Source organism: Quercus robur, chromosome 2, assembly GCF_932294415.1.
Source record: "Quercus robur chromosome 2, dhQueRobu3.1, whole genome shotgun sequence".
NCBI lineage: Eukaryota > Viridiplantae > Streptophyta > Magnoliopsida > Fagales > Fagaceae > Quercus > Quercus robur.
The window spans coordinates 92,156,005-92,176,443 of NC_065535.1; the positions used below are offsets into that span (position 1 = coordinate 92,156,005).

The 20,439-nt window shown below is 37.0% G+C and overlaps 1 protein-coding gene across 2 annotated transcripts; it reads right to left on the reverse strand.

The window, feature by feature from the left end:
- Positions 1–559: 559 nt before the first annotated feature.
- LOC126715835 (uncharacterized) lies at positions 560–15,312 on the reverse strand. Of its 2 annotated transcripts, none has more exons than XR_007651935.1 (17): positions 15,129–15,312; positions 14,840–15,013; positions 13,870–14,049; positions 12,406–12,799; positions 11,382–11,500; positions 11,189–11,266; positions 10,298–10,438; positions 9,220–9,264; positions 8,921–9,087; positions 8,599–8,677; positions 8,435–8,520; positions 6,441–6,570; positions 5,528–5,660; positions 4,540–4,706; positions 3,156–3,354; positions 794–1,316; positions 560–703 (listed from the first exon to the last, which is right to left on the reverse strand). XR_007651935.1 is itself a non-coding variant. In XM_050416641.1 (17 exons), exons 1-16 carry the CDS (start codon positions 15,246–15,248, stop codon positions 1,117–1,119), a joined length of 2,412 nt encoding a protein of 803 aa, XP_050272598.1. In that variant the 5' UTR covers positions 15,249–15,312; the 3' UTR covers positions 758–941; positions 1,083–1,116. The 2 variants fall into 2 exon arrangements, 1 of the variants encoding a protein (XP_050272598.1); XM_050416641.1 differs by lacking the exon at positions 560–703 and having other exon boundaries at positions 758–941; positions 1,083–1,316.
- Positions 15,313–20,439: the final 5,127 nt, after the last annotated feature.

Consider the following 20,439-nt stretch of genomic DNA (forward strand, 5'->3'; position numbering starts at 1 on the left):
TTAAGGGTTATGCGAGGTTGTTAAATTATAATGTTACTGATCGATCCAACTGAAATTCTATCCCAAAGAGTTTCAATAAATTTAACATAATTTTTTTTATTGATTTATTTTAAGTATTTTGACCATATATCATAAATTTCTACTTTTCATACATTTCACAATGTGGGGTCATTGGTGATTAAGATAGTTAATTTTTTTTTTTTTTTTTTTTTTGGTGAAATTATAAATTTGAAAATCAACATATCAAGAAACTAGGTAAGTTAATTGCATAAGTATTGTTACACATAAATCCACATGGCGAGCTTCGAAGTTCGAACCTATCAAAGAAAACCAGATTGCAACATAAACAATGGGCTTTGAAATGAACCCACGTTATACATTTTATATTACGTGAAATAGCATTTGGATTGCATAATGAAGAGTCAACTTCAACTGAATTTGACTATAAACAAGAAGAAAAAGAAAAAATGCAAACAATCCGAAATTTTTGGAATCACAAACACTACGTAGATACTTTTGGTTGAGGTTTTTTAGTACTTCTGAGTTCTGACCACCAAGCTCATCTCAAATGCAAAATTTACCTTAACCAAAAAAATAAAATTACAAAATTTTCACAGCATCCTTCCTCTTACAATTACAAAATTTTCTGAGCCAAGAAAACTTGGACATCTTCAGTTTAATATAGAATCTCTCCCTAAATGGCCTTTCAAAGTATACATCAAACTCCACCAATCTTAAAAGTTGAGATTGTGTGGACATCTTCAGTTTAATATAGAATCTCTCCCTAAATGGCCTTTCAAAGTATACATCAAACTCCACCAATCTTAAAAGTTGAGATTGTGGTCCCATCATGGCTTCATTAATCTCTCTTCCCAGGAGCTAATGTACAAAGCTGATAGATTTTCTGTTCCACCCAACCGGTGACCAAACATGTCATATTCCTAATATCATGTCTGCATATCAGCTATACAGCTTCTTTATCTTTATGCATACTCTCTCTGTCTTGTCAAAATATATTTGCGGTGGAGGTAAAAAGGGAATAATGAAATCAAATGTATAACATTCTCTACCCATCATCTTACCCTCAAAAAGAGCTGAACCAGAGGAAGTTAAGAATCACTCAACAGCAGCAGTCCTCTTTTCCATCAATGATTCCAGAAATGCTGCACACAATTTGGTGAGGGGTGGAAGATTATGTGATGAACCACTGAATATCGTCTCCCAAGGCCTCTCTGATGGAACAGATGGGACCAATGAAGTCTGGTTTCTCTTAAACTCTGGTAACTCTCCATAAATAGACGCATATCCAACTTGCCCTGTTATAAAAATATATAGTAAGGACCAAAATAATTGAGAGAGAGAGAGCAAGAATTACACAGATTGTAACCGTGACAAAATTCCAGACAGGGACCAATAAGGTCAAGTTTCTCATTAACTTTGGTACACAGACTATAAAAACCCAACTACTTTCTATAGGTTCATAAACAATGATAGCTCAAATATTTTCTGGTGGAGTAAGCTCAGGAGTCATCCACAAGTTTCAACCTCAGTTTCAACATAAAATCAAGGAGACGTACATGTTTGCATTGGTACCATATAAATACTTTCATAAACATGCATATCTTTAAAATTTAATTTCTCAGTACTGTTGCACCTTTGCATACAGGATATATCACATTAATGGCATAAATTCACGTGTGCATATGATCTGAGGCCTACATTGTGCATACCATTACGAGGCCAAATTCAAGAATCAATAGCAAGTAATTAATTCCTCACACATCTTTTATTGTAGACATATAGCAAACACCAATTTTGTTCTAATGCAACAAGGGTTCGAATGCTGAGTAAACAAGTACCAAAGGATGTACTGTATGGTGGAGTATTAGGACCAGTTGGGATACTTATCTGAACTGAGTGCAGTTTGAGGTAAGGGATGGCAACCATGTGAGGTATTGAAGGACAAGTGGAACAGGAACCATTCTTTGAATGAGATGTTCCCAAATTTGTATGAAATTGTAACTGATAAAAAAGATGCTTCTATTCACTCAAATTTAGGGTGTCAAAATAAAAGGAATTTCAAGTTCATAAAAGATTTAATGCATGGGAATTGGAGTCAGTAGATTTCTTCTTTGATACCTTGCTTTCCAAAATCCCAAGGAGAGAGGGCCTGGATCAAATGAGGTGGAGTTTGAATGGAAATTGTAGTTTTCATCTTCACTCACAGTGTAGGGCATTGAAAGCTCAGGTGATGCATAATTCCCTTGAAAAAGTGTTTGGTGTTCCAAGGCTCTGGAAGTGTTAAGTGTCACTTCATTTGTGCGGATAGTAGCTTGGAAAAAGATTCAAAAATGCAATAATCTCATGAAGAGAGAAATTACTTTAGAAGATTGGAAATGCATGTGTAGGTGCGGTGGCGAGTTACTGTAAATCACTTGCTGTGGCATTGTGATATTGCATATTCTTTGGAAACATACATTTTCTCTATGTTTGGAGTTCAGTGGGTCTTGCCAAGAAGTGTTGTTGATCGTTTATCTGGTTAGAGGAATTTTTTTGTAAAGAATTTTTTTTTGTTTGGAATCTAGACCATTTATGCTTGTTGTGGACATTGTGGGGAGAGGAATCATCACACTGAAGATTGTGGAAAACTTGGTGGTTCAACTGAAGATGCATTTCATGATATCATTGTTTGAATGGTCATGTTTTGGGTCCTAGTGATACTCATTCTTTTGTAGATTTTATTGGTTCCCTCTCATTTTGATTGAAATTCACGTTTGTTGTAATTCTTTAGGCTATCTTATCTATACAATCTGTGTATACATGAGGCACTTCCTCATTTCCAATAAAGTTTTTTTTACCTCAAAAAAAAATCAATACAGTGGGGCTTGAAATGAACTCCAACTTAAATGACACCTTCAATTCTTGTAACAAGGTGAAGGGTACGGTCCTAGATTCAGGACCCAACATGTTAATGCGTAACTTACCAATAACCAAAAAAAGGAGGGAAGTGGGGCATTTCAATAAGTGTGACGTGACAACTACCGTCAAATTATTTTCCAAGAATATCAGGAGCAATCATGTGCATCTATTAAAACTTCCATAAGATGGTATACTCTTAACTAAAACAATGAAAGTTCTAGTAAAGGAAACCCCACCTGTTTCTTCAAGCTCAACTAAACCCTTCCGCCTGGCCGTGCTAACCTCATTTGCTTCATTGCTATATGGGTCAAAGAGTACGTACTCATGATCACCATTGACATAAACAAGCAATTCTTTTGGTGCATTCCCATCTGAAATATTCTCTTCCAAAAAAGATGGATTTCCTTGAAGAAACGAAAGCCCCCCTCCCTTTGCCTGCCCCAAAAATAAAAAGGGAATAAGAAGTGAAGCAGGAATGAGGGCAATTATAATGTAACAGAACATTATGGATGCAAATTACCTTACTACTTACACTTGACACGCTAAAGTATATATAGCAACAACAATTTTAGGCATATCTTGAATACGATACATTCCAAATATATCTGTTGATATTTTTTTCATTTTGTTCTGTGGTATATGATACTTAATTCTTGAGCAAAGGACGGAGAGAGTGAAGAAAAGGGTGGGGTTGATACTTTTTACAATATTCATTTGAGAATAAGTTGATAATGAAGAAAAAAAGTGAGCCTTTTCTTGTGTCTTCTTATCATTAGCAATCAATTAGTTTGTCTCTTACTGTTCTTTTAATTTACTAAGGAATAGATCTCTACCATCTTTTTTTTTTCTTTTATAAGTAATGGAAATTTTATTCCGATCATAAAAAGGAGTCACCCAAGTATACAGGAAGAGATCTCTACCATCCTCTTCTTTGCAACCAACAATTGTTCCAATTGTTTTTTTTTTTTAATTTATAAAATTTTAAATAAAAAATCCTGTCAGTAGCCTGACTTGGTTTTGGCTGATATGTTGTCATATATGTAAAAAATAGACGAAATATATATGTTCATATGTGTAAAAGATTCATTAGAGCAGCTGAAGCATATACATGTTGCAATCAGAAATTTCATCACCCACATGGCTGCATGATTTAATTTACCTTATTGCATAAGATTTTGTAGCATACCCATCAATATTCTAAAAGCATCCACCAGTATAATATGATCACCATCATCATTTAGCCAATGATTCAACCCAGTTACATGAGCTCTCAAGTTGACCAATAACTCATTTTATTGATTTCTAAATCTTACCACTAATTTGTCTTCTTCATTTTCCTTTTATAGGGTTAAAGGGTAAAGATCACACATAAATTCATGCATTCAAAAGTCCTTTAAAAACTATAAATAAACAGCTTTTAATGCAACATAGAGGTCTATCGCATTGTCAATGAAACTAAAATATATAGCTGAGTCAAGTAGTTTTAATGGATTTTGAGAAAGCCTCAATGCAAATATTTTGATTTTTTACACTAGTTTGATAGTAGACTCTACCAGATTGTGAAAAATCAATAAGATTCTCATGAAACTGATGGAAGGGGCCATAGCAAACAGAATGTACCTTTCTTACGGACCAGGAAGCGACAGGAACAGGATCCACTACATTGAATAATAGGATTGCCCCATCTCTTCCTTGAGACATTGATTCATTCGATTCCGTACACATAGATGATTCAGGAAGAAGGGCAAGAACTGCAAAAGACAACAGATCCACCGCACATGCTACAGCTGCATAAAATATACATAACAACATCACAACAGTGGGGTGACCTTTCTCACAACTAAAAGGAACATCCAGTAAATGGAGAAATAAGCTATGGGCCACATTATAAATTAAGATGGCAAAAAAAAAAAAAGGATCAAAATCTCAGACTTAGCAGGTCCACAATTACAATAGCCAATAGTTAAGCTACAGCTTATTAGAGAAGTAGAACAATTAAAACTAATAACCAAAAATACTTCCCTTTCTAGTTAAGGGCCACATCCTATATTAAGATTTTTTTTTTTTTTGCTGATAATTTTTGGCCCCAAGGGGAGGAAGAAGGATAGAGTAAAACTAGTGATCTCTGCTCCATGAGGCATTGTCCCTAGCCAATTGTGCTTAACAAAATTAGTAATCAATCTACAGCGGTCCAACTACCATTCCAAATATGACTGGAATTTGTAAATAACCGCTTATTAATGCAAGGTATCGCCTGGTTCCTAATTGCTAATCAACAGAAGCCTCTTAGGGTTCTCCTTTATCCATTTCCATCCTCCCTTCAGGCTTCAAAAATGCCACCAAACTCCCATCACGTTATATGTCAAGAAAATTCATCTTCCCACAAAAGCATTTCTAAAATTCACAGATGACAACTTTGTCCTGTAATTTTAGACATTATACAAAATCTACACTTACAGTGAAACTAGAATCTCAATTCCCAGATGATTCAAGTAATGGGGTTCTAATACATGGGTGGTAATGTTGAACTCCGCAGTAGTCTTAAAATCACATGGAGAATCATACTATGAAACTGCTCTCAACATGAAAATAAAAGAGGATTTCAAACCTTCAATGTGAAGCCTGTATGACCAAGATAGAGACAATTTTGACATATTCCATACAGAGAGTTGCGGCTTTGGATCTCGCGACACAGATACTAGATACTCTGACTTTCCAGCAAAGGACAGGGTCACAATTGGCTGTAAGAAAAAAATAATATGAAAAGATTAATGACAGGGAGAGGCAATTCATAACAGAAAAAAATAATAATAATAATAATAAATCATGCCAGCAAAAGATGCCTCAACAAGGCAATCTTCTTCCAAATATTGATCTTTTCTTCTCTCTTTTGGCTTGGCACTTCATTATTATAATTTTCTTTATTTGGTATGGTATTCACCTATTAGCTGTGTAAGGTGAAAAAGGCGTTCAAGCTCCAATATGAGAATTAGGCAGTGAGGCCCAGTTAGGTGGCATAGTAATGAGGAAACTCCAACCAAATAATGTTGGAGTCTACAACTCTAAACTATAGTCAACTGCTTAGCCTAAAACTGTATATGTCCACTTTTAGGTCTTAATCAAATTTTTAAAAACAATTATGATCAAATATGAGCTTCACGGAGGTGAAAACTTTGCTATGAATGTGAAGTTTATAGTCAGGTGGAGCTGTAGAAAAGCCACATTTGGGGCTTTTTTGGGAGAGGTTCCCACTTTTTAAAATTATGAGAAGCTCAGCTGAGTTGAGGGGCTGCTTATCCAAAGCCACAGAAAATGCACAAGCTGCTTTACAAAACTAGAGATAAGTCAGAGCCCCTTTGTTTTACCAAATGAGATGCCCGTAGCTTCTGATCTTTAAAAGCTGAAGCAATTCTGGTAAAGGCACTATTACGTACATGCATAACAAAAAATTATGCATATAAAACAATGAACTCTCTGAAGAAACACAAAGGCAAAAGATTGTCATGTTTTTAACAAATTACCGAGAAAGTCTCTCCAATTACAGCCAAAAGGACATTCTTGTCAGGATCCCACAATGTGATAACAGTTTCCGCTGCAACAGCCAGAACAGACCCATCCAAAGAAAATGCAGCCGCTGTCATTGGCTTTTTTCTGCATTGGAAACAATAATCTATCACAAACAGCGAATTAAGAGTTTCTATCACCAGATTACGCTGCAAAAACATGCTCATATGTATATGTATTTTTTTTTCTTTTGCTATTTACCCAAGGATCCATATCAATATATTTGACACCATGTTTGGCAAAACAGAGGGTGAGGGAAGAGAAAGAAAGGGAAAGGAGAGCACTTTTTCTTCCAGGTGCTTGGTTTGCAAAGGAGAAAGGAAATGAAAAAAATACTCACATGGATTCCCTTATCTTCTCTCCAATTTCGGAGGAAAGACAAATGTGGGCCAATGGAAAACAAATCCCTACATTTTTCTTTCCCTCAAATTATCTCTCCAACCAAACAAAGGATTTATTTTATCCACCTTGCGTTTTACCTCCCTTTCTTGCCTTTCCCTCCATCTTCCCCCAAACCAAAAATAGTCTTAACTATTTACACAATCAAGTTTCACCCTACTCTACAAGATCAAATGCAGTGCCCGCCGCCCCCCCCCCACCCCCCACCCCACAAAAAAACACCAAATATATATATACACACACAAAAGGAATCAATAGTTATTGAAATATAGACAGAACCGGGGGTTGAGCTTGTTTCATTACCAACTGGTGAAGCTGATTGGGCACAAATAAGGACAGTGACGAGGCCTTGGGTGGGTTAAGGCACTGGTCCATGATGGGTGGAAAATGGTGGCGTGGTGGTGGTAGAAGCAGATTTCATTGGTAGGGGAGTGCTGGTTTTTGATCTGATTCAGGTGGATTTTGTGGCTCATTTGGGTTTGATAATGGTCTTATCAAAGAAGGCTTTGAAAAATATTGTATAAATGGTTTTCTGGTGAGTTTATGTTGGATGTTTGCCAATGATTGACAGCAGAGAAGCAGTGGTAGGTTATGGCTTATAAAGTTGGAGGTGATGGGGATTGAGGTGAGATTGTCGGTGGAGCATTGGGTGAAAACTAGGCTTTAAAGGTGTGAAAGATGGGTGAAGCATTTGGGCAATATTTTTCTTTTGACAGTAACAAGGATGGTGGGATGGTTACAATGGGCACATTGTAGTGGTTTTGGGAGCAAAGAGGTTGTGGTGATGATGAAAGTGGCATTGTGCAGAATTCTAGGGGCAAGAAACCAAAGTTCTATTAGGAAGAAGGAATTGGAGGTTTCTTCAAAATCCTTCAAAAAAAATTTTTTTCCCTTTTTCCTCTCTTCTTCTTTTCTTTTTTTTCTTTTTTTCTTTGTGTGTGTGTGTGTGTGTGTGTGTGTGTGTGTGTGTGTGTGTGTGTGTGTGTGTGTGTGTGTGTGTGTGTGTGTGTGTGTGTGTGTGTGTGTGTGTGTGTGTGTGTGTGTGTGTGTGTGTGTGTGTGTGTGTGTGTGTGTGTGTGTGTGTGTGTGTGTGTGGCCGCGTGACAGGTACATATAATGAAATTAATGGCAGGGAGTTATTTTCCACAATGCCTAAAATTTGGGAACCGATTGCTCTAGTGTTAGAGTTGAGGGGGGAGCAAAAAACCTAACCCTAAAGCTTAATGAAAAAATGCAATTTACCTAGAAATCATGAAAGTAAGAACTGACAGGAGGCAGGTCATATATACAATTCTATTTGTTGGCCAACCAATTCTCAGAACATCACAATTGAGACCTGATTCAAAAGCGTAACTAAATAGCATTCTTGTGAACTGGAACGATTTTGAATCATTTATGAGCAATCTTTGGGATGTTTGTGAATCAAGTGTTTTCTCTTCTGTAAACAGACTTATCTCTATCAAGTCAAAAATTTTAAATCTACAGAAAGGAAAATAGAGAAAATCCCCTAAAAGAAAACTATGGTCCTGTAAAATAAAGTGTATGATCATACTTGTATGCTCCAACTGCAAGGCATGCCCAACCAGAATTCTGAAGTGTCTGACCTTTCTGCTGGATCTCATCATTGCAAACCCATACCTGAAATATCATAGTAAAATTGTAAGTTTTACAGCAAAGAGGATCCTCAGAATACAATTGCCACTCAACCAAGGTTACCTTGAAGTCCCCACCATACGATGAGCTAACCGCCATATGACGGGTAGGATGAAAAGCAACAGCAGAAATACCAGCATCCCTACATGACAAGTAACGCAATATTCATCTCTGCCACATATTATAAACACAAAAGGAGTACATTCTAATAAACAAATTCAGGTTCAAAAAATTGAAGCGTAAAAGAAATTGCCACATCCACAAAACAATGACATTTCATTCTTGGTGTTTAAAATATTGAAAACAGCTAAAGGGGCTCTTAATAGCACCATCAGACCATATAAAATTTTTCAAAATTTCCCAGGTAATTAAGTCAAGGCCAAACCTGTGAGGTTCATAAATAACAGTGGACAAGGTGAACTTTTTATTCTCTGAACCCAATGCCCAAAACTTAAGACAAACAAGACCTCCTATTCCCTCTTCAGGAAGCTTAACTTCTACAGTACTCATCATAGAGCCATCTTGGGAGAGAGCCACTAAAATCACTACAACCTGTACCAATAATAATCCAAGATTTAAAATAAAATTGACACAAGTCGGTGATCGTATGTATAACAAGTATGTATGACCAAGAGGATATCATTTCCACAATGAAGGTAAAATTACAAATGAGCAACTTCATACCGAGATTTCATCACCTGGCTGATGGTTTCTTTCACAGACTTGAACCTGAAAAGCATTAAATTTTAGAACAATTAAACTTGCAACCAATCACTTGTAATGGGCAGAAAATTCCTACACAAATATTTGTCATTTCCTGAAAAGAACAATGTTTGTGATGCATGTGCAGCAGGGCTGGCACCAGTATATGATGTGTCCCACCTAGTATGGGCCCATATCACCTGTAAGCTATTGCATGTATTCATGCATGCGAGTGGGTCCCATATAGGACCCATGTGATTGTCCCAGATTAATAATCAGTGTAGATCCATGCATATCAGGAACCCAATTATAAAGTGATCTAAGAAAAAAGAACTTCAATTGAAGCAACAGGGACTCAATCCTTTCAAAAGACCTCAAATTAAGCTCCTTCCAAATACACCACATAAACCAAGGAAGAATGGCATTCCATACATCAACACTTTGATGGACCTTAAAACCACCTCCCCAACAAGTTAGAAGGCCTTTGACCAAATAAGGCATGACCCATAGAGAGAGCAAATAAAGAAAAAAAACATACACCCAATATCACTTGCAATAATATCACATCACAATGAAGGAGAAGATGGTAGATCCACTGGGCCCAAAACTAATAAAAGCTAAAAGCAATACAAACATTGAACAATGTAGAAAAGCAAATGATTTCATCAAAAAAGTTAAAGACAGAAAATGAAATCAGTTCATATATAGAATGATTTCCAAGTATTTGACAGGGGAATCAATATCTACACGAGGGGAAAAAAGGGCAGTAAACAGTAAGCCTCAATCTTCTTTTTCCCGACCCTAACCCTTATTTCTTCAATTCCCCAACAAAAAACACACATGCAAAATAATATTGCAGACGCTTATTATGGAGATTGTGTCATGTCTCTACTACACAAACAAACTAAAGGTGGCAGAAAAAAATCAACAGCTTTTTTAAGCTATACAGACAAAACTGCATATGTCAAGACAAAAAAAAAAACTAAATAACCATAGAAAGCTCAGTGTAGGAAATTCAAATTAAATTTAAAATTGAACCATTAAACTAAAACATCCTAACCTCATACATTCCATGGTCATCAAATAAGCTGTAGAATTGGATGCCATAGCTCTCTGTACGTAGGGCAACTAACCCAGAAGTGTAATCAAATGCAAACCCACTGCTTAGACCTTCATATCTCCCTGGAAATGAATGAGGAAGCTGGGGGGTGGGAATGAAGCTTAAATATTAGCACATAAAACTGCAAATAATATAGTCAATTATTTATAATACAAAAGGGGTAAAATGTAAATAGCCATTAAACACACAAGTGTTCCAATCGCACAACATAAACTTCAGCAATTATGTATATGGCAGCCTTGGCAGGTAACCACAAGGTCAGTAATAGTAATATAAGTCCATAACTTATAAGGTAAAAGCAAAGCTTTCTGAAGCATTTTGAAGGCTCTTCCCTACACAAACCAATTCTAGAATGTTTCAAGCCAACATGTAAAGACATCATTTATTGTAATATGTCCTAAGTTGACTCTTCCAGTACACATCTTGTGTACTGGGAGATCTCTTTTGCTTTTTTAATAAAACTAATTTATCTATCAAAAAGAATGTAGAGATATCACTATATCATCATAAGCATACTTTATATTCAATGACGCACATTTTGTGTGCTCTGAAACACCAGCCACAGAACTACACCCCATGTGGCCAAATTCTAAGATGAGTTTTTTTTAAAGGTCTGCCACATATTGAATTGACATTTTAGTAGTGTACTTATTTATGTGAAACTTAATTATAGGAATTTCCTCTGAAGATCTAGTGTCATTAGTATTTCTTATTCATTAGACAGTCAAATTCCAGTCAATCAAACACATATAAAATACACATCATAACTTCGTTAGAATAAATGTAGATAATTAGGTATTCAAGATTTCACACAGATTCTTTAGAACAAACCTTGATCCCTGAGATGGTCTTTAAGATATCCATAGAAGGCATTTCCAGCATATGAATTAGATTATCTGCACAAGATATCTGAATAACCTTATTTCAGTAAAATCAGTGAAATTAACTGGTTCTGTTTCAGCAGAGACAATAATATTTTAATACAGAATAATTCTGAGTTCCAGTACAACGAAATTTTCCTTACAGATGAAAGTGTAGGATCTGGAGAATCTGTAAAACACAGAAGTGGAGATCCAATTCGTGGTAAAAATTTCTTTTTCCCTGTGTCTAGCTGCCAGACCACTAGAACTCCCTCCTTTCCACCTGGACACCAACAGAAAAATCAGAATAAACAACTATCTAGAGGTAACCATGACAGAAACTGGTAAAGCATCCCAGCCCTTTTTCATCTTCAACTACAAGGAGTCTTGGTACTAAGTGGTCCACATGGACCCTCAAACTATTCACAAAGTAGATCAACAGAGAATGTCTACCAGCTAAAAAGTTTTTCAAGCATCACTGATGCTAGGAATCACCCATTTAACAACGTAAGACATGACATTCTAAAGACAGGGTACACATATGACATGCATTAATATACCCAGCTTTTTTGATGAATCATTAGTATACCCACCTGGTTGACCGTTGTAATTCCTTTCACATGCAGACTAATCATCATTTTTACATTAAACTTAAATGTAGAGAAATTCAATGTACCACACATCCAACTTTATCATGTAAACTCTACAGACTATATGAAGCAGTCCTCCCCATCCTCAAATGCTAGCTACAACACATTTTTGATGTACATAAAATGAGAAAAACAGCATACAACAACAAAAAAACAGAGCCCTAGTCCCAAAATTGGGATCAGCTACGGATCCTTGACAGATTTATTAGGGTTGGCCATATGTATTTGACGATTCGTTGCCTCCATTCTACTCTATCTAAAGTCATACTATCTATTACTCACTTAATTGACATGTCCTTTTTATTACTTCTACTAATGTGATTTTTAGTCTTTGTTCCGTCAACTTGGATCAACTCCACTCCTTTCTAGTGTATCAGTCACTCTCCTTTGAACATGACCAAACCATCATAAGCAATTCTCCCTCATCTTTTCATCAATAGGTGTACCACTATCTTTAAGCGAATTTTCTCATTTCGAATCCTATCCTATTTTTCATGAAAAGGCTAGGCTTTAGCACATTATGAAATTCTGTATTTACCTGAATATAAATAGGCACCATCAGAAGAGAAAGAGAGGACTTTCACTTCGGCAGAGTGCCAATGCCACGTGGAGCAAGAATCAGCATCATCATTCCCCCTCACACCAGGATGTTCTTCCTCTTTATTCACTAGTTCATCACCAGTAGAAAATGTTCGATAACCAAATCCCCTCCAAACTAAAATTCTCCCAGTTACATCACCTGCAGCCACAATCCTCTCAGCTGGATGAAATGCAAGAACTGACAAAGTCTTTGAATGATGCAGGGTAATTTTCTTTGCCAATGATCGCCCAGAATCTATAGCAGGAACCGACCACACATGAAGCTTGCGCTTGTTTCTGATGCCAAAAAATTTGCCAGAGGAACTTACAGTAATGAATTCTGGCTGTGGAGTCTGTCAAAAAGTGACATCAATCATCATACATCTCAAATTGCAAAAACAATTGGCAATCAGCATACAAGTTAAAAAGCTGAAGACATAAAAATTATGGGATGATATGGACTTTAAAAACCAACATTTACTAGACTCTTCCACTCATCTATACCAGATATGTTAAATTTTATGTGTTTCTAGTAGATTTTCAAAGATTCAGAAACACTTCATGAAATCAGATTGATCTTGTGAGACTGTAAAGATGTCCCTGCTTCTTTATTTCATTTGGATATGCTCTTTGGGGTAAGAGGATCTAATAACCTACTAGATTGAGCTTATGATAACTTTGTAGATCAACCTACTAAAAAAAATAAGAAAGAAAATATATAGATATCACCATTCAATAACCTTGATCATATTATTTCCTTATCATCTAAATTTCGTCCAAGTACTCCATATCAACAACAACAACTAAACCTTAGGCCCAAAACTATGGAATTGCCCATGAATCGTCAACAGACTAATCAACTCTGTCCAAATCTCCACCATTCTATCCTATCCATATCAAGTAACATTTAAATTGCTAGAGTAAGACTGTAACCGAATGAAGATAAATAAAGTAAAAGTTTGATGAAGTCCTCTTCATTTCTCTTGTAAGGCAAGCTTCATCTTTTATAAAAGAAATAATACTATCTCTTTGTCAGTTATAAAGTCAAATAAATAAATATCACTATTCCAATAAACTCTATCAATATATGATAACTTTTGTGTGAGTGTGTGTTGAGTGTGTGCTTCTTTAAAATTTCAATTTACTGCATGTCAATTGAACCCTCAAATGAACTACAAATTTTAATCTTCCTTGTTTTTGGGGAAATCACACATACCTAATAGATCTAAAATACATGAATTCACCTTTTACCCTGTTCTTACAATGCGAAAAGGTAACATTTAAGCTGGAGTTCATAGGCATAAGTAGACTATTAAGAATTACCAAAAAAAAAAAAAAAAACAACCCTAATAGCACAGAGGGGGGGGGGGGGGGGGGGGGAGGGTTTGGGTGGGGGAGTAGTTATTGCTCCAACAAATTGTACCTCTTTCAAAATTAATCCGCCAACCATACGAGACGCAGTCAAGTTACACTTCCGAATCTGTCCATGCATAGCTTTGGGCCTGTTTTCTTGCACTTTTTTATCTTCAATGGACAGATAAGCAAAAACATCGGTTGGCTTCTCATTGCTCTCAGCTGGTTGACCTACTATAGATGGAATCACCTAAAAACAAAATAAAAGTCAGCGCTAACTTTTTGTTTATCATTCATACAGCACTAATTACAAAATGCATATGAAAGACGAGACAAAATTATAATTTAAAGCCAACTTTGGGAAACCAGGATTCTTATTCTTAACTAAAGAGCTGCAATCAACAATACATGGCAAAGTATAAATATGTGAGCCAACCTCAAGATTTTTACTCATAAATCATTGAATGGCTTCAAAACTCTTAAATCTCACTAGTACCACCCAAAATGAAAACCTTTAAAAATTTTCATATGTAAATCCGAATTTAAAAAAAACTACTGGCCAAAATTTCCCACACAACATACAAAAGCACAACTTCTCCCAAATTTTAACTTAAAATTCCAATTTAAGTGTCACTTTTTAAAAGGAAAAATATACAGAATCCCCTGTGGTTTCCTTTAAAAACACAAACCCCCAAAAATCTTTGAATGTAACACTTAACCCTAGAGGTTTTCTGGCTTTTTAAGTGAACCAGAAACCGATACTGTTATTAGTCCCAAAATTTTGGGGTCGGCTCCTAAAGATGCTGTTTTATTGTCATCACAAAAACCCCATTTTTTAAGTAACATTAGCATATATGTGTACTTCAATGTGACATTTTTCAAAAAGTTCAGATATTTTGTTCTCTATAGAGTGAAGCAAAACAGAGACGCCCAAGGTTCAAATCCCTGCTCCCCCAACTATCAGAATTATCAAAAGGCAAACATAGTGTAAAAAAATTCATAAGCATCCAAATTCAATCATTCAGCTTCATCCAACATACCATAGAGAAAATAGGCATTTTAACATCGAGCGTTTTGAGCAACTCCGGAACGGAGAAATCCCAATACCGAATGGTGCCATCAAGCGAGGCAGTCCAGCAATAGCACAAAACCTTAGTGCCCGGCACCACCATCACCGACGTCACCGCCGCCGTGTGACCTTCCAACGACGCAACCTAGAACCCAAAAAAAAAAATGGTGAGTTATATTGTGAAAAAAAAAAAAGGAGAGAGAGAGAGAGGCAGTTGAAAAGTTAGTTAGCGGTTGAGTAAGGGGGGGAAAGAACCTTACCTGTAAGGCGGTGGAGGTGCTGAAGATGGAGACGGTGTTGGCAGTGCAAACGAGGAGGCGCTTGGCGTCGTTTGAGAAGGCCGGTGGCGAAGATATGTAGCTACTGCCTCCCCTAATCATCTTTGAGAGATTTTCACAATTCGAAAGTACCAACGCAAAGCCCTAAAAGCGGCTTAAACCTTATATATGCTAAAACCCTGTTTCTGCTACCTCTATAAAAGACATGAATAAATAAATAAATAAATAAAACATTTAATCAGATTTTAGTAAAAATAAGTAATGGGCATTACTTATTACTTGTTACATACACACTTATTTGTGTGTGTTTAACAGTTTGTTTGTACCACCGCATACTCTTGATACAGTAGTCACTTCATAAGTATAAATGTTTGTGGGGTGTGAAGGACAAAAATTGGGGTTCAAGTCTCTAGAAGGAAGCTTCACACACATATGCAATACTTGTGGGGTGTGAAGGGTAAGGATTAGGGTTCAAGTCTCCAAAAGAAAGTTTCACACATATATACACTTAGATTAGGTTAAAGTAGAAATTCTATTTTGTATAAAAAAAAATAAAAAAAACAGTTTGTTTGTTACCAAAAATAAAAATTTACTTGTGTTTTTAAATGAAATTTCTAGTAAAATTAAGGACCATTTCAGTCAAATTAGCTTGGCTCAATTTGGCTCGGGTCACGACTCACGAGTGCTCTCTTTCTTCCCGTTAGAAAAATCAACAATCCATTTGGTCTATTTAGCATTTAGCTTGGCTCAACTTCACTCGAGAGTCACAGGTGCTTTTTCTTCCGTTCTTTTTTTTTTTTAATTTTCTAAAATGCAAAAAATACCCCTAAAATCATCTTCTAGTGTTTCATTTGTTCTTTTTAACTCCCTAAAATTTTTCATATCCACCAAATTAACCTCTAAACTAACTTTTATTAGCTCTTACGGACAAAAGAATCATTTAAGCATAATAAGACCACGTTAGGAACACTCAACAATTGATTCAAGATACCAATCATGTGATTTTTCTATCCATAAGACTTAACGAAAGTTAGTCCCACGGGTCAATTTGGCAAATATAGAAATCTTAGTGAGTTATAAAGAAGAAATAAAACCTAGGGGTGTTTTTGCAACAAACCCAAAACCGTGGGGCTGAATTTTTTTTTTTTTTTTTCCACGTAGGCCTTTTTCTTTCTTTTTAAATAAAGGATAAAACTTATGTGCAATATATTAAGTTCTCCAAATTAGTTTCAAGCACATAGTTGTATTGTCATGATATAGAAACAATGGTTTTTTTTTTTTTAAGACAATTAAATTCAATACAAGAATATATTTAAATTTAATTGGGATATCTAATATATTATACCTAAGCTAATTTACCAAAATAATTTACCAAAATGTTGCATGTAAATAAAATGTATCCCCAGTTAAAGTTTGAGTTTGATTTCCTTTTAGAAAAAAAAATGTATAAAAAAATGGTTTTATTTCTCGGTCTCTTACAGGAAATGCTTCCGACACTCAATAAGGATTCTTCTATTGATGCTATTGAGACCTTTCAAGCTTGGGCCTATGATGGAGATTCCATGTAGAAGTTCCAGTTCGAAATGTTAATCTATTTGGGTCAAGCCCACCTCCACCTCTCACTTTAACCAGGGCTGGCCTAAGCACTAGGCACCTTAGGCCCAACCATGAGGCTCCACCACAAATTTTTTTTACCTCTATAAAAAAGGACCCATTCCCATGGTAAAAGACCCATAATTTTATATAAAATATATATATATTTATATTTATATATATATATATTTATATATATATATATATATATAAATTTTCAAATGATTGTGCACTTTTTTAATTTATTAGTGATACTAGGAATACCAAAAATTTTACTATAGGCTTACAAACTGATATATCACCTGTGGGGCCCAATAATTTGTGGCCCTGGCCCATTTTTACGTTGTGGCCCAAGGCCCGAGCCAAGGAAGAGTATAGCCGAGGATGGGTAACAAAAGTCCAAATAGTCTGGAGACGCAGCCGAGGATGATTCTGTCCTCGGCATATCCGATGTCCCCCTGGAAGAAAGGGCAAAAACGATATAGGAACAGTGTAGGAAAAAATCTAAAAATATCTATGTCAATAGAGAAGGAAACGCTGGATAGTATAACGACCAAGGACAAAGGGAAAGCTGCCATTACTGCCATTCAATACTCTGCACCTGGCAGAGTCATACTCTTCAGCTTTTACAACCACCCCCAACCACTCTAGGTATGGGCTGACAAGACAGGTCTTAAGTCCTAGGAAAGTGAGCTTATACGTGGACGCTGGTGAGAGGATAAATGCCCATATAAAAGGATAAGAGAGGCGGTGTGAGAGGGGGGGAACAACCCGTCCTCCCAGCCATGGTGTCCTAGAAACAAGGAGAATAAGAAGAGCATAGAGCTCCCCAGACTCCTTGGACAAGATTCACTGACCAGAGCCAACCCAAACTACCGTCCGGTGACCAAGACCTAGCCTTTCAAACCCATACTCTACAAATGATATTGTTTGGGCCTTTTTACGTGTGAATCCAATATCATTTTGGGTCGTTACGAATTGTGTCCTTACAATTGGCGCCATCTGTGGGAAAGGCTTGTGTCTTGGCACAGGTGGTGGGTTGAGACAATCCCTCACATCATTTCCAACAACCGGATGTAGTGTTCTAGCGTAAAGTTCCACTAGGGGCTACGTTTCTTCACTAAGGGTTGCGCTTCGTAGCGTCAGCAGCACGGATGGTTCTAGGGGCTTGGCCGAGGAGCTAATCCCCCTAAACCAAGGTCCCACGTCATAGCCGAGGGGTTAATTCCCCCAACTACTTAAAAATCAAGTTTTTGACAGAACCAAGGTATTGCATGGTCCTCGGACTCAAACCTATGAGGAAACCAACTACTTAAAAATCAAGTTTTGGACAGAACCAATGTATTGCATGGTCCTCGGAATCAAACCTATGGGGAAACCAACTACTTAAAAAATCAAGTTTTGGACAGAACCAAGGTATTGCATGGTCCTCAGACTCAAACCTATGGGGAAACCAACTACTTAAAAATCAAGTTTTGGACAGAACCAAGATATTGCATGGTCCTCGGACTCAAACCTATGGGGAAACCAACTACTTAAAAAAGTCAAGTTTTGGACAGAACCAGGGTATTGCATGGTCCTCGGACTCAAACCTATGGGGAAACCAACTACTTAAAAAATCAAGTTTTGGACAGAACCAAGGTATTGCATGGTCCTCGGACTTAAACCTATGGGGAAACCAACTACTTAAAAGTCAAGTTTTGGACAGAACCAGGGTATTACATGGTCCTCGGACTCAAACCTATGGGGAAATCAACTACTTAAAAAAGTCAAGTTTTGGACAGAACCAGGGTATTGCATGGTCTTCGGACTCAAACCTATGGGGAAACCAACTACTTAAAAAATCAAGTTTTGGATAGAACCAAGGAATTGCATGGTCCTCGGACTTAAACCTATGGGGAAACCAACTACTTAAAAAATCAAGTTTTGGACAGAACCAAGGTATTGCATGGTCCTCGGACTCAAACTTATGGGGAAACCAACTACTTAAAAATCAAGTTTTGGACAGAACCAAGGTATTGCATGGTCCTCGGACTCAAGCCTATGGAAAAGTCATCTACTTAAGAAGAATTCTAAGTCGCTCAGTCCTCGGACCAAATACCAGAAAAGGCTAAGGCTATGAAGGTCATTAGGAAGATGGAGAAACGCCTTATTACTCAGCGACCTGCAGGGGCTGTTCATTTTGGGTTATATATCATCGGATGATTACTTCCTACACGGCACCGAGCATTCGGCCATCATCTCGTTTAAGTTTGGGGTATACAACCCATTTTCAGGTCAGTCTTATTGTACACGATAGCGCCAATAAGTTCATAATAACATCTTTTTTTCTTGGTAAGGGATTTCGGCCCTAAGTATTATTTTCTCAGGTCAGCGTTATTATGCCAGACAGCTCTAATAAGCTCATTATAATATCTTTTTCTTTTTTCTTAGTAAGGGTTTCTGCCCTAAGTATCATTTGTTCAAATCGGCATTATTATGCCGGATAGTTTCAATAAGCACAGAGCAAGGTATTTTTATTAACTGGGATTTCGGCCCCAAGCATCATTAGAAATGTAAAAATAAAAAAGAAGTCATCTGGTAGTACGTCTATTCACGGCATAACCATTTCAGAAAGAAGAGTTGGAATATACGAAATAAAGCAATGATGACTTTTATTAATATAAAAAGGTATTACAGCGTACAATGAAGGGCTTAAACAAGCCTATATGGAAAACGAATTACAAAAACAATAAAGAAAAAAAAAAAAAACAAACAAACAGCCAGAAGTCTTTTTAAGCTCTGCTCCGAAGTCTTTCCAAATTCTGCCCCAGCGGCACCCATATTGAGAGAAGGACCTCCCTTGGTGGAAGAGGAGAAGAAGAGGAAGAAGGAAAAGCACCAAGATGGATCTGGTGACGGGGAAGAAGAAGAAGGGAGGCAAAAGGAGGCACCAGTGAAGGAAGAGAGGAAGAAGCAGGGATACTTTGTCCCTGCGTCAGTCCTGACTCCTAACACGCTGGTGTCATGTTAGCTATGCTCATAAGAGAGCGGCTGGTACTGATAATAGGTGACCCCAGCTCAGTCGCACCAAAAGTTTGACGCGACGAGCCCCTGTTTCGGATTTTCGCTGAAGGGAGGATGAGAGGTATCTTGAGTCTCTGCCATCTCTGTCCTGACCGAGCCATCTTAAGCTTCAGAGGGACAAAACGCTTCCGAGAAGGATGTGATCTTTTCATCCCTCATTCTACTTCAAATGTGTCACACTATAAGCTTTGGCTATGCTGATAAGGAAGACTTTGAGCACAGCTTGAGGGTTGAGGCTTTAGGAAGGTTAAAGAGTCTTTACGCGAAGGGAATGGAATACCTTCTCGTTTGGCTTCTTATATGGAAGGTGAATTCGATGGCATTTAATCCGTACATATCTCCAAGAAGATCTGCAATTAAGGTAACGTCTGTTCAACTCCCCGATGTCATCTGTAACTGTCAGATTTAATTGGCCTCGTAAAGGAAATTTATTAAAGACACGCCTCGTACACTGAAGCGATGGGAGCGCATCGTGTGTAAATCTAGAAGAATGTCTCGTAACCCGGCGCATTTCCTAAGCAGATGAAGAGACGCCAACATTAATAAAGGGCAGAGCTAAACGAACCGTAATAAAGGCTTGGCATCATCAAAACCCTCCTTTCCGACCAATAGGTCGGACAGCAGGATTTTGAGG

Bases quoted from the DNA above. Each gene is read 5' to 3' on its own strand.
- LOC126715835 (XM_050416641.1), bottom strand. From the start codon at position 15,248: ATGATTAGGGGAGGCAGTAGCTACATATCTTCGCCACCGGCCTTCTCA. The intron at 15,014-15,128 runs GTAAGGTTCTTT...TTTGGGTTCTAG, and splicing joins GCACCTCCACCGCCTTACAG to GTTGCGTCGTTGGAAGGTCA. The intron at 11,267-11,381 runs GTAAGGAAAATT...AAGGTTATTCAG, and splicing joins CAGATCCTACACTTTCATCT to ATATCTTGTGCAGATAATCT.